The sequence below is a fragment of the Lytechinus pictus genome, chromosome 4, assembly GCF_037042905.1.
Source record: "Lytechinus pictus isolate F3 Inbred chromosome 4, Lp3.0, whole genome shotgun sequence".
Classification (NCBI taxonomy): domain Eukaryota; kingdom Metazoa; phylum Echinodermata; class Echinoidea; order Temnopleuroida; family Toxopneustidae; genus Lytechinus; species Lytechinus pictus.
The window spans coordinates 4,331,854-4,346,700 of NC_087248.1; the positions used below are offsets into that span (position 1 = coordinate 4,331,854).

The 14,847-nt window shown below is 34.8% G+C and overlaps 1 protein-coding gene across 1 annotated transcript in view; it reads left to right on the forward strand.

Moving 5' to 3' along the window:
* LOC129259679 (relaxin receptor 2-like) overlaps positions 1 to 14,847 on the forward strand; it is a 41,707-nt gene that overhangs the window by 25,988 nt on the left and 872 nt on the right. Inside the window, exons 10-23 of the mRNA XM_064098114.1 lie at positions 548 to 619; positions 1,579 to 1,650; positions 3,061 to 3,132; positions 3,825 to 3,896; positions 4,682 to 4,753; positions 5,079 to 5,150; positions 5,719 to 5,790; positions 6,366 to 6,656; positions 7,518 to 7,624; positions 9,842 to 10,169; positions 10,571 to 10,683; positions 11,126 to 11,238; positions 11,798 to 11,974; positions 13,109 to 14,847. The exon at positions 13,109 to 14,847 is cut by the window's right edge and continues 872 nt beyond it. Of these exons, the coding sequence (XP_063954184.1) occupies positions 548 to 619; positions 1,579 to 1,650; positions 3,061 to 3,132; positions 3,825 to 3,896; positions 4,682 to 4,753; positions 5,079 to 5,150; positions 5,719 to 5,790; positions 6,366 to 6,656; positions 7,518 to 7,624; positions 9,842 to 10,169; positions 10,571 to 10,683; positions 11,126 to 11,238; positions 11,798 to 11,974; positions 13,109 to 13,312 (1,837 nt within the window). The 3' untranslated portion in view covers positions 13,313 to 14,847. The remainder of the gene's footprint in view (positions 1 to 547; positions 620 to 1,578; positions 1,651 to 3,060; positions 3,133 to 3,824; positions 3,897 to 4,681; positions 4,754 to 5,078; positions 5,151 to 5,718; positions 5,791 to 6,365; positions 6,657 to 7,517; positions 7,625 to 9,841; positions 10,170 to 10,570; positions 10,684 to 11,125; positions 11,239 to 11,797; positions 11,975 to 13,108) is intronic.

Here is a 14,847-nt window from a genome sequence, read left to right on the forward strand (position 1 = left end):
CAGCACTTAAAAAAATATCTATCTACGGGGACTGGTGCCTGATCTTAATGCCCTGTTCACCCGCAGTTTAAGGAACTTGCCCAGAAGGCAACCCGGCAGGTTCATAAGTCACAACGGCTCTAAAAACACCAAGCTAAACCCTAACAAAGAACTAACTTACGAGAGAACTAAACATAAATATTTAAACCAACAGTTACACCAACAAATCATATCATTGATGTTTCCATGGAGATAAAACAATCAATTGCAACTCTTTGTCAGTAAAACTGGTCCCTGCTTGACCCTGCTGGAAAGAAGGCAGTGTCACACAGTATGGTCACAGTGTGTTCACACGGTCGACTATATATGATTCACACTGTTGAAATGCTCAAATTTAACTGTGTGAATGTATAATTTCACAATGTGTTCCACACTGTGAACGCACTGTGGTACACACTGTGCTCTTTCCAGTAGGGGAGTATGGAGCTGTTGTAAAAAGTGTTATTGGAAACATTGCAATCAATTTTGTAATATTTATTTGATTGATGTATGTTTTTACTTGTTTTAGTCAGCTTTCTTACAACGCAATCACCAAAATCATGCCATCGCACATGAATGGACTGGAGGGGTTACAAGATCTGTAAGTATATAAAGGGATCAATAAGGTCTTCAATTTACATTAGAGATTATATGGCTTAAACATAACGTGGTATTATCTTTATTTACAATTATAGGCACCTGAAATGCTCTATATTAAAAACATTTTAAAGATATGGGTGAAAGCTCCCATTCCTAGTGTTAACTTGAGTGTATTTCCCTCTGCTTGGGAAGAGCAATGTGTTGGCATTATAATCGCTGATGCGGCGGCTGTGTAGAAATGCCATGATAATCGTAGTGATGATGATATATTTCTTATATTAGCTTTGTGTCATTATGTGCATTTCAAGCGTTCGGTCATCTAATATGCCTACAAGTTAATCCATTTTGTCATGAGGAGTGATGAGGTAAAGGCGCACATTAATAAAATTGGACTCGAAAGCCTACACTGGGGAACTTGTAATTTACTTTGATTACTTCTGATCTTTAATACAAGTATGTGCGTTAATCGTGTCTATTTCAACGGTAATCAAGTCAAATATATCTATTTAATTGTCATAAAATATGGCCTGCGCAATTTGACTAGATAAAAAGAATGAGTGTAGTGCAGCACTACACCCTACACCCGTATTCTGAGGTGCAGTTTTAAGTAGGACCACGGTGAAAATCTGTGCTAAATTTATGGGAAGCCAACAAATTCTATTGTTCACATGTTTACTATATCGTCAATCTGAGCATGTTATCATGTATAAAGATATTTCATTAAACAAAATAAATAAATAATAAATTGTTTCCCATTGCTTTCATGATCAATAAAATTACTTCTATTATCATCCCAAGACAGCTATGAATTATTTAATTAGTTTTCAATTGAAAGCAATGTTGTGACGTCACTGTCTCTCTCCGGGCCAGCTTCATTTGTTTAATTGTTTTTGTGTTTTAATTATAGAGTGACCTCAACCAATGTTTTATCATTATTATTATTATTATTTGAAACTCCAGGTATTTATCGAGCAATCACATCTCACATATCGAGAATGGGTCGTTTGATGGCATGGACAGACTCTTGAAAATGTAAGTTTCCGTGAAAAGTATAGTATTCTGATATTTATTAATTTACAAGTCGGCTGTTAGCCTACCAGGGATTTCCTCGTGTGTTCGTTTAGAAAACATTGCTATTGTACAATGTTATGAGGGGGGTTACAATTGTTAATCCGATCAATGATTTCCCCATGGGAAAAATTGTAATATACTGAGGTTTGTTTTTTATTTATTTTTCCCAACTTAATTGAGTTTTGCGATCTGTATTACGAATGATCACGAATATTCACAAAAAGGGAATATAATTAAAGCTTTATAGCATTATCTCCAATTTGACTTAGCATGTTAAGTGAATGATTGTACACAATATCCAGGAAATTATGCAGGCCATTTCAATTTTGTCAACTTTAATATGATTATTGACCCACTTTATTACACCACGTTCCGCCGACATGATCATGCTGCCGTCTACTAAATTTACTTGATAACGAATTAGTTTTTGTCTTATTTTTATGTATTTTGACTGTGGTTGTGATTTAGTGGATATTCCTTTTCCTTTGCCTTTATCCCATAATGCATTATCTCTTAGAATACCTCACAAATTGGAATTTTGTTTCTTAGCCGTGTAATTTTATCTGAAATCCGATTAGTTGACTAAACGAGGGCTTTGGAATTTTCAAATGAAGTGACATACAATTTAAAAAACACTTTCCATCATTCTTACCTAACATCACACTATTTTTTTCTTTTTTCTCCTAGTTAACAACCTTTTATTGGGTACCTAGATATTTGTATGTTATAATGAGAACATACTTTGTAAAGATTTTAAAGTTCTTTAGAAAGTCGCCTTAATATTTTACGCGCCTCAGGTTTTTGTATTTTGCTACTTTCCCAAATATCCTCTTATTTTTCCATTAAAAATTAATTTTTCAAGATCGTCTGAGCCAAGCATGACTTCAAGATAGATTTAGGGAGAGAAAATTCTCTACAAATCAATTATTTGTCATGAAGAAGCTCTGCCAATTTATATCATCACTCTCTTTTATTTAGGTAATTGATATAAAATAGAAGAGAGTTTCTCTGATGAAATGAAACATATTATCAAGTACAGAAAAAATAGACATATCCAATCACAAACCTATCTCTAGTACTTCATAACATATTATATACATTATTTCACTCATGGTAATGCTGGGTTTTATTATCTTGAGTATATATACCTGTATGTCCTAGTATCCACATTTCTAGTTTCTGTTGAAGCTTAACTTTTGTTCTTGTTCCTCATTTTAAAAGCTTTTGCTTTCTCTTGTCTGAAATAGCTCCGCTAAAAACTATCACCCATCTGTTGTCAAATTGTCAAGCTAAATGTATTGATTCCATAAATGTGTAATATTTATCACCTCTAAAATGGATAGATCATTAGATCACTTTTTTTCGTCCCAGATTGCTACATGACAACAAACTGAAGAACATTTCTGTTGGAGTATTTCCGTTTATGCCCGAGTTAGTCATTTTGTAAGTTCAAACCGCATTATATTTTCATGTTTGGTAGAATATTTGTTTTTGCTATACTCGCTTGTAACTTATATTTTCACCTAGATTCATATTACTAACTCAAAAGGAAACCCAGAGTAGGCAGATATGAATTATTGGCTTGCCTTCCTCTAATGATTTCGCTATTGATTCCTACCAAGATAATATCTATAATTATAATAACTGTACATTTACATTGCGCAATTTCTATTTGTATATACTCAACTACGCATTACAATAATAAAAGGAAAAACAGTTAAGATAAATACACGAAAGTACGATTAAATTCTAATTACTGGAAAGGGGAAGCTTACTATATCTCTACAGATTATATTACAAAAAGTGACTCATTCATTGATACTCTCTTAAAAAAAGTAGGTTTTTAGTTTAGTTTTGAAGAAGGTAATAGGCATTTCTTATAATAATGCATCTTAGTATTGAATCGCAGTTTGAATCCGAATATAAGGTAATAACTTCAAAAACTACAATCCTGAGAAAAATAAATGCCAAATTTACATTTTGTAAAGTAAAATAGTTCCAAATCATGCTGTTGTCACACTCGTCAACAACATTTTGTAATCTTCCATTATTTCTTGCAAATATCCACTACTTAGATGTGGATATTATCAAACGTAAGCAGATTAAAGCTAAATCTTGTTTTCCCATTCTCGCAGGAAATTAGATGAGAATGAGATTGATATGATAGAGCCCGGGTCATTCTCACTTGTGATGAATCTACAACATTTGTGAGTATGCTTTATTTCGATTTGTCATTAAGATAATTGATTAGATTCTTCCTAGCCATGTTTTATGCTCTTTCGATAAAGCAGCTCCCTCAGTCAGTAATATCAATGCCAACAGAAATCTACCCAGATCATTAGATTTGGATATTTTGCGTCCAGAACCAAAAGCTCAAGTTTAGATGAAGAATGTCCCCTTGTAAATCCCACACATGCACAAGTTTCTGTGTCAGATAATACGTCTTGAAACATAACCTTTTAAAAAATATAGATTTTTTTCTTATAACATTGACAACATAGTCATTTCGAAGAGGAAAAATCCTTGGAAGCCCAAATTGATTAGTATGTTATTGGTAACTTGGTAAGTTTTCGGTATGGTTATTGTAAAGAGTGTAGCATATTTCTGTAGCGGTCATGTATTATATAATCACACCGAAGCATTTTGGGAAGGAATGTAGAATGGTTAGGTTTATATTTACTGTGGCTGATGCTATTAAAGATGGCTATGGTGTCTTTAAAGATGAAAATATGCACAAGTGTTGAGAAATGGTATATGACTTCAAGAAAGATGGTTTAATTAACACCACGCTAACTGATTTATCGTATTATGTGTGGCCTAGCACTAACATATCGTTGTCGTTGTGTATTTTTAAGTAGATCCGACTCACGGTAGAACATTTTATATAAGCAAACAAAGCTAAATCCAGTTTGTATTACTGTAACCATTTCCCAATAAGTACGTTATTCATTATGTTATTAATGTAATTTGCTGTTTTTCATCCTATATGCAGTACACTAATGGAGAATAAATTGAGTCGAATTGAATTGGGAATGTTTGATGGCTTAGGAAACGTTACAGACATGTAAGTTAAACTTAATATTTAACCATTTTTGTTATTCATAACTCTGAAAAACGATCATACAACGATGGTACATTCATTTGTATTCAAGACATGAATATAATTGCTACAATGGACATGAAAAGGCGTTTGTTTGTCACATGGAATTCGCATACCCTATGAAAAATGCAGTATACGATTATTTACGAGTCTCTTGTGTTCTAAACTGATTTCCGCACTGCACCGAGTTCATTGTAAATGGTGTGTGGTTTGTGGTAATATTGATTCTTTTTTATTAATGTATATGTTTACATGAATACCACAATGGAATGTTTCCTTGTCTTTACAGGAGTTTGCGCCAAAATGAAATTAAAGTCATCGAAGAGAATGCTTTCGATAATCTGATAAAGCTGGAATCATTGTGAGTATGACACCTTGCAGATATAAATCAATAATCAATTCCATCCGAAAAACCAGACAATCCCGAGGTATGCGAGTCATTCTTTTGAAGAATTCTTCGAAAATTTGAAATCAGTTTTATTTCTAACAATTGAATATAATTACTTTCTCGCATGTATTCCCCTAAACCATTATTACCAGGAATGGCAAGGGCGTTATTCACCACATTTCAAACTCTCTGCCCTACGACCATCCATCCTTTTCGAAAAAACAGTTGGATAAGATTGCATATTACATAGAACGACTGGAATGGGATGGATCCGTCCAGATAAAACTCATTCATATCAGATTATGATAAGATTATGAAAACTGGGAGATTCATTTACAATGTCTTCCTGTGTTTTGTTTTTGTGTGTATGTTTTTTATTACTGAAATGGGGATAATGTCTTGGTAAACCAGCTGTTCATAAAAGTGAAAAGGAGTCACTGTCCATTAGTTAGTCAACCAGTATTTATAATTCATACACATACTATTATACAATCATATTATATATAATTAATTATATCATGATATTCATTCTTTAAAACAGAGACTTACGGGAGAACAAGCTAACCGAAGTACCTCGAGAGCTCTTCACACCACTCGAGAATCTCAACAATATGTAAGATACGATGAATCGTCCTGAAAATTATTTTATACGCATTTGCTATCATAATACTTCACTTCCTCCCATTACTTACATTTTTTTCAATGAATCTGACGGAGTTTATTTTCATTAAAAAATTAACGAATATTATCAATACCTATATAAAGGGGTAACCCCCTTATCTCATTTCTTATGTAACCCCCTTGATGTCAGGGATTTGGTAATTTTAACAAACTACATGGAGACGTCCTCTTAGAAGTCTATAAACACCAAACTTTCGGAAAAATCTACATCAATATTGCAGCAAAGATACAAAGTCTACTGACACAACTACATACCGTGGTTTGACCAAGCTTGTATGGTTGTCAATTGATAAACCATGTAGGCCTATATACAGATGTACTTTCCAATTCAGATATTGACGTACAGCTGAAATAAAAGTCACCATCACAAACGACGGTGCATTTCGTTGATTCCGATAACCAAAGTAGATCTTGAAAAGATTTTTAAAATAACATGTTCACCTCCTCTCTATTTCTATACCTTCCTTTCTTCATCAGTATAATTACCTTTCTATTTTCTCTTTATAGCTACTTCGATTACTTCTTTATGTGCGGGTACGCCCCCAACGTACGGGTCTGCCTGCCCAAAGGGGATGGCATCTCGAACGTCGATGATCTCCTGGGCAACTGGTTGCTACGTTGTGCCGTCTGGCTAGTGGCCCTGCTCGGGTCATTTGGCAACCTATTGGTTATCCTGGCCCGATGCTTCGTCAGTGAGGATAACAAGGTCCATTCATTCTTTATCATGAATTTAGCCGTGGCGGATTTTCTTATGGGTCTCTATCTGCTCATCATTGGACTGCATGACGTCATGTTTAGGTAATAGGATTTTATGATTCGAGATCCGCCGGAAAAATAGGTCTGAAAATTATGAAACTCAATCGAACTTTCTCGCTTCAGTCAAAACTCGCAATGTGTAACATAACATCTCTCAAAAAAATATTTCCGGCAGGTTAGTTCCAAAAATGGAAATTTGAAAGAAAAATGAATAAGTAAAGACCAGAAGATTTTTTCAAAATGTGATTTAACATTCCCATGGTGGAGAATTATGTTACATTACATTTCCAAACACTGCAATTGCAATGTATAAGATTTTTAAATAAACATGATAATTTTCTCAAAATGGCTAAACGAGGAGCTAACCTCTTTTGGAAATAATAAAACAAGGACCTAACCCTTCTGAAATAAAGTACATTTTCTTGACCAGTATGAAATAGTTTTTCATCGACATTTCAGGTATTCCTTGGTGTTATCTTCTACAGGTACTGAAAGTATATAATTTAGGCAAATAACTGAAATTTGATGGAAAATGGGCCCGAACCCCATTTAGAATTTAGCTCTATAACTAAATGGGCATATAGGCAAAAATAGGATTACGGGATGTACAAACGGAAAAAATCCAAAAGGTTGCCGATATAGAAAGAACACCAACTTAGTCCCCCCCCCCCCCCCCCCCCCCTCCTCCCTTACCATTATTTTCCCCCTCTGTGATCAGGGACCGCGGAACAATTTTGAAAGTGGGGGGGGGGGCTGACCATACAAAAAACTCACAATCAAATTGTCACTTTTACTGTTTTGTACATGGTTTTGTAAAAAAAAAGTTGGGGAGCTAAAGCACACCCAGCCCCCTCCCCGGTTCCGCGGCCCCTGGTTATTTGTTACCCCTTCCTTCTTCAACAGAGGTGAATACATCTTTAAAGATTTGAACTGGCGAAGCGGATGGGTGTGTAGGATGTGTGGACTACTCAGTCTTCTCTCCAGTGAAATGTCTGTAGTTACATTAACAGGTTTGTCGTCATTCTTTGTTTACCCCTCACCAATCTATTAAAGGGATGGTCCGGGCGGAAAATATTTATATCTAACTAAATAGAGTAAAATTCACACAGCAAAATGCTGAAAATTTCATCAAAATCAGATAACAAATAGCGAATTTATTGAATTTTAAAGTTTATCTCTATTTTGTGAACAGTTATATATATGCACATCATCATGAATATTCATTGAGTGGGCTGATTATGTCATATCCCCCACTTTACTTTTTCTTATGTTATTACATGAAATCATAAATCTTTCAGTTTTCGTACATGTATAAATGATGTGTCTCCATTATGATGAAATAAGTTACGGCAATAACTAACTAATGCATTTAATTAGTTGTCAATCCAATTGTTTTAGTTCTTGCTAGAAATTTTTTGAATAAACCTTATTTCATATAATAAGATACAAAAGAACAAGTGGGGATATGACATCATCAGCCCACCTAATGAATATTTAGAAAGACATGCCTAGAACAGTTTCACCGGAATAATGCAAATCTTTAAAATTCCATAACTTTGTTATTTGTTATCCGATTTTGATCAAATTTTCAGCATTTCGCTTTGTGAAGTTTATTCTATTTACTGAGATATAATTATCTCCAGCCTGGACCATCCCTTTAATATTTTTTTTTAGGTCATAATGATAAAGATATCGATAATACAAAGCATTTACTATACGCTCACGAGGGTTTCTATGTGTTCTGTTTTCTGTATAGCTTAACACCAGGTATCAAAGTTAAATGGGCATACTGATAAAATAAAATGTCCACATAAACTTGTATAAAGACCAGAGAATTTAATAATCAATATAAATTAAGAGTCAAAACTGTTGTGATCTTCGATTGGCATTCCAGAGAATTATCCGTCAAAATCATTAGTTTGATCAGTGACGTGTACGGGGTGCGCAAGGGTTTGCCCTCTCTCTATATATTCAGTGAATTGCCCAATGAAAAGACATATAGCTCAATCTCAGAGACAATTGTCGTCTGTGCCTCCTCTATTTCCAAATTTGTTATTTGCGCCCCTCTATCCAAAAAAATACTGATTTAAGTTGATCAGGGCAGTGACCGGTTGACTTCGCGACGCACGTTGTGTGTTCATTGTGCATGTTTAGTCCTCTGCTTTGCATGGCCTCATGGTTCATGTTTGTTCTTTCTTGTTGTTCAAATATGATTAACCTTCTTAAATAGTTCACAGTCCGATTTGGACACTGTCAATTGATATAAAACCAACTTGATAATATTGATTATGATAGTTATCTCTACACATAATTTGGGGAATTTTCTTAATAGTATTTCATTGTATTATTCAATATTTGACCCACGCAACCTCGATTACTTTGACCGATGTAGTATGTATACATCGAAATACTGTTGGGTTGATTAATTTTCCTTCGAGCTCTAGCTCGATAATTAAGAGTGATTTGCAAATAATAATGCAGTAACTTAAAGGTGTAGAAACATTGATAGTAATGATATCACAAAGTTGTTCGTAAAGTCACTATGACATTGCGAATGCATAGAAACAGGGAAATTAATCTTATTAATTTTGAAATACAGAAGCCAAAAGGTAAAATCTTCCGATGAAAATCAAACTTCTCAATTTGATTTGCCTTTAATCCCGCACTTGTAATAGTAACGTATGTATTTTTATGTAATATGCCCATTTCCGTGACTTTCCAAGGAATTTCAATTTTGATTTGAAAGCCCATAATTTTTAATTATGATTCTCGTGTTTTTATTACTTTATTTTCGGAGGACACATTTTCGAATTAGAGTAAGGGCACGTGTTAGGACATACTTTTAGGGCAAAGTATATTTTGCTCAGTTTTAAATGTGCTTATTTTTTCAAAATGAAAATCAAGAAAAATTATGGTCTCACGTTTCGGCACACCATATTCTAGTCTTGGCTGCAGTTATGTACCTGGACTACTGCCCCAGCGAAAAATGCGACTTAATAGTATTCAGATAAAAAATGGAAAAAGAATCTCATTAAAAATCCTTGAGAACAAAAAGTAAAATGGTCTACATTGATGAATGTACTATTCATCATCCCTACTCCTCCTCCCATTCTCTTCTTCCTCCACCTCCCCCTTCTCACCCCCTTTTCCTCCTCGCCTCCACCTCATAAACAGAAGTTATGAATAATGATGGTATTGTTTGATTTCTTTATGATTCCCCAAATCAGTGATAACCTCCGATCGGTTTATCTCCATCGTGCATCCGTTCAAGTTTCGCCAACGTCACCTCGCCCACGCTGTCATCCTCATGGTCGCCTTCTGGTTAGCTGCCATGCTCATCGCCATCCTCCCCGTCCTCCACCGATCCTACTTTGGCGAATTCTTCTACGGCGGCAACGGTGTGTGTCTCCCACTCCAATTTGATCGCCCGTTCGATCACGGTTGGGAGTTCACCCTCGTGGTCTTTGTCCTCTTCAATCTCATCGCGTTCATCTTCATCCTCTACGCATACGCGCAGATGTTCGCCACCGTACGGAAGTCTAGCCTTGCTATGAGGTTGGTACAAGACCGTGATGACAGATAAATAACTAGTTGTCAGATTCGTGATACCTTTTCACATAATAAGAGTAGTAATACGTTTGTTTGTTTTTTAAAGATGATAAGCAAGGGAATTAATTTCCGGCATTATTTCTACTTTTAGCGGATTGGGAGAGGCGCATCATGATGGGCGCCAGATCAAAGGCCATTCCAAGAATGAATAAGATTAGGAAGAGTTGTCAAAAAGGGCCAATTCTATCAATACGGTTTCAGAACTAAATTATTACTTTCCTGAAAATGATGCGAAGGCTTTCTGAAAACACGATTGATATAGGTTAAGTTTTATATGCATGTTTATAACAATTGAAATATCAGAGAAAAAATGTAATTAATATCTTTGAATATTTGTCTGATTGTAGATCGACGAAAGAGTCGCAAGACTGGAACTTGTTGAAGCGTTTCACGATCATTGTCGCTACTGACTTTATCTGCTGGATGCCTATCATATTGGTCAAGATAGCATCTTACGCAGGTAAGAATAGAGGATGATGGACATACTGGTGTTGCTATGGTGGTGGTGGAGGTGATGTGGATTGGTTTTAGGAGGTTGTGGTGGTAGTAGTAAGTGCAATGCTAGAGGTTGGTTGTTGTGTTGGTGATGGTGGGTAACGGTGATGCGGAGGATGCTTTTCTTAGATTATCATGGTGCATTTCCGATTGTTCTTTTCATGAAAGTGTTATCGACATCCAGGAGAAGGAGTTACATCACAGAAGCCTAAAGAAAGCGAACGAATTTATTTTGTATTTCACAAAGTTACAGTGACTCATAATCTAAGCCTCTTATCTGCCAGTTATGATCGCAGTTAAATTTGCAGCCGGCTGTGTGAAATTGATAAAATTATGAATAATTTATGACTAAAAAACTCGTGGTTTCTCTAAAATTATAATCTTTACTTATATTCGTTATAAAATAGGTATAGCCATACCACAGTCAGTGCACGCATGGTTTGCCATCTTCGTTTTACCAGTCAACTCTGCTCTCAACCCGATCTTATATACAGTTACCACGCAGTTCTTCAGACAAAAGGTATGATATTCATTAAATACGACTAGATTATACAACTATAATCAGGGGGTAATAACAATAATAATCACGGATATGAGGGAGCACAGCAAAAATAGTTAAAACAATGACGAAAGGTCATCAATTCAAAATCGGTCACTCTTTGTTTACAAAAAGATATTGACTATCAAAATTAAAACACTAGAAATTGTATTCGCTTCAAATTTGGCACAACTTTACATCCGCACCTCAATGATATGAATTTCATAATTTTACTTCATATTATCTATTTACAACTGTAAATTTATTCTGTTTGTGTTCTGTTTATCATTGATATGAATTTCCGTTTTTCTGATTTGTATGTTGAAATTTGATAAAGAAATGAAATAAACCAATGAATTCAATTTAAAAATTCAAAGGGATACCAAAATGATGACCGCTATTAGAGGACAAATTTAGGCCTGTGGTTTTTACAATAGGATCACGGCGAACAAAAAAAAAGAAACAATTCTCTTATATCCTTTGTCATTCATCTTATAATTCATCCTAATATAAATTTGTCCATCATAAAACACCAATCTAGTTCCTACGACCGATCCGTCGTATATGTGGCCGTCAGAAACAAGGCAAAGCTTATCAATCAGGTTCTTACGACGATTCCATCACCGGTACAAAGATCACTGCTACCAAGCTATCGATAATATCGCACAACGGAAAACCAAGGGCGGGATCGGTTAATGGTCGGCTGAACTCAACAAAGGTATGAATATGAATTTAACACACAATTCAAACGTGGTGAAAATTTTGATTTGTTCGTTTGTTTTGCATGTGCATAATAGAAGACTGATGTCAGTGATGATAAACCCTTCCTAAATTAAATTGAATGTGAAAAAGATCGCTGTATCATACTTCTTCATATATGAAATATGGTGCGTACCTGTATGGTCAACCTTTCGTGGAATATCTTATTCAATAAATACAAATTTTAAAAAATACGTCCTAATAGCACCAATTTGTATGACTAAATATTCAAAACAATTTTTACGATTTTCCGAACGCCATAAGGAAGCTCAGTCCTACCATGTAGCCGATATCTTTGCTTTAGGGGAACATGGCTTATTTTTATTTTGATATTTCATTTTGATTGTGTTTTCTTGTATTCACTTCACCTTTGCACTATCACCCAACACTACCATCACATCCACCATTTTTCGCTGCACCCATCTGCACTGTTCACATTTTGTGTTTTGCATTTCCATGCATGGTGATTGGTTCAGTGCTAGGAGTCATCGAAAACCAGCTGAACAGCGCAAACTTTATTTGTTGATTGGTGAGTTCATTAATAATGTCGATCAAGTGCTTATTTTTATAAGTTCGCTTCTTCTTTAATTTCATTTTTGTTTTCTTTCGTTCCCTTTTCCGTAACCACTTCAACGTTGAAATCAACAAATATATATCACTGAACAGCTAATGAGCAATTAGTATGCACATTCGAGACCAGGTTGAATTTCTTCTTTCTTTTTATTTGATGAACCAGAAATAACAATAAGAAAATAATTTCAAGCTATAATTCAAGCTATAACTCTCAAGTATCATTTTGATGAAACAAGCCTTTGCGCCCAATTACAAAATGCTTATAGATAACATAGGCGCTATAAACTCTCACTTTTCCATGGTGTTGTGGGGTTTTGTGGTGTGTTTTTGTTGCTGTGTCATATAGGTTCATAAATTGTGCTTTCGTTTCTCTTTTTTCTTCTCTTTTTGGCATTTGCTTGTAATTTCCTCATTCTGTTTTCTTCATATGCATTTGACTTGAGTCTCCTTTCTCCTCGTTTCACTTCCCATAATTTTCCCCTTTGTTTTCCCCTCCGTCCTTGTTTTATCGTCGCTGCAGGGATCATATGGTCATCATCGGCCCAGCGAGGTACAACCTTGGCTCTCCCCCGACTCGTCGGGTCACCCATCTCACCTCAAACGGCCTTCACTGCGGATGGAAGATATGAGTTGCCGCAAAGAACCGGAGGTCGTGGTGGTGCACAGTAACAGTCAGAACCGGATCGAATGCAGTGATGTCGCAGAACCATTGATTGAAACCTAGCGGTCTTACAAATATCCGGTTTGGAAACATTCAATTCTGAATAACTGAGAGACCTTTGTTTCAATCTGACAATCTCCTACTGATGCCGAACTCCATTTTCATTGACATGCAGGTGTCTATATCAGGAGATTTATGAAAGGAAGTGAATTTTATAGTGCTATCAATCACTGTATCTGTTTCCATTTAAGATCGTTTATCGTTTATACTGCTTTATAGATCTATTTATTATATGAAACTCCCAATTTGTCGTATTTATTGTCATGATTGTTTATTAAGCTTAATGTGAAAATATAGAAATGATTCATTGATTGTCAAATAGACCTTAATCAATTATTTATTAACATTGAACTATTTGAACGATGATATCAAGGCATTGTAGTGCAAAATGGTTAAATAAGAATGATGTAGGCCTATTACTCTATACTGTATAGAGTCAAACGAATAGATTCTGTATGAAGTTATGATGGAAAAAGAACATATTTATATTTTAATGTATTCATTTCTACTGGAGACAAATTGGATACTTTTGTAATGATTATAAAGAAAGAAGTAAGAGAAAGACAGAAAAATAAGCTAATCTCTGGTTATTTGCACGAATTACTAGGTTAAAGTAAGCTACACTGTTTGAATTTTCTTCATTTATTAAACATGTAATACACGAAAAAAAAAATATCACTTAATGTCAAATTTCTCAGCAATTTACATGGGATATCTTTAGTTAGCAGATTCTTCAGTATTTTCTTTTAATATCATTTTCTATGGATAACATCGTGCTATTTTTCGTTCTACTCAGAAAAAGCTCTTTTTATTACAACTGTAACAACAATCATATAAAAGACATAATTATAAAACAATTACTATGATGATGTTAATCATAAGTGCTATCCTACTGCTTTTGCTGCTGCTACTCCTATAATCATTTCGTCATTACCAACATCACATTTCGTATTATGTCTTCGCAACCGTGTCCAGCAACACTACCATTGCCTTTTTTACTACCATTGTTTTTGTTAAACTGATACAACCAACTAAATTACAACTGCAGCTATACACGCAGTATACACTAGTACCACCACAACTGCTAATACTGCTTCTGCTACTGATACCATGACTATTACTAATACTTCTTATACTATACTACCCAGTGACTACTACGAGTTATACTTCTACTACTACTACTACTACTACTACTACTACTATTACTACTACTACTACTACTACTTCTACAACAACTACTACTACCACTACAACTACTACTAGGTTATTCACTCCTATGGAAGCGGATAAAGGTATGTTATCATGTGATATGCACTAAACAAGAACTGAGTACATTGTTTTTAATTTTATCACTACTACTACTACTACTACTATTTCTACTTAAAGGATAGTCCGGGCTGAAAATATTTATATCTAAATAAATAGAGTAAAATTCACAGAGCAAATTGCTGAAAATTACATCAGAATCGGGTATTAAGTAACGAAGTTATTGAATTTTAAAGTTTATCAATATTTTGTGAAAACAGTTAAATGCACAT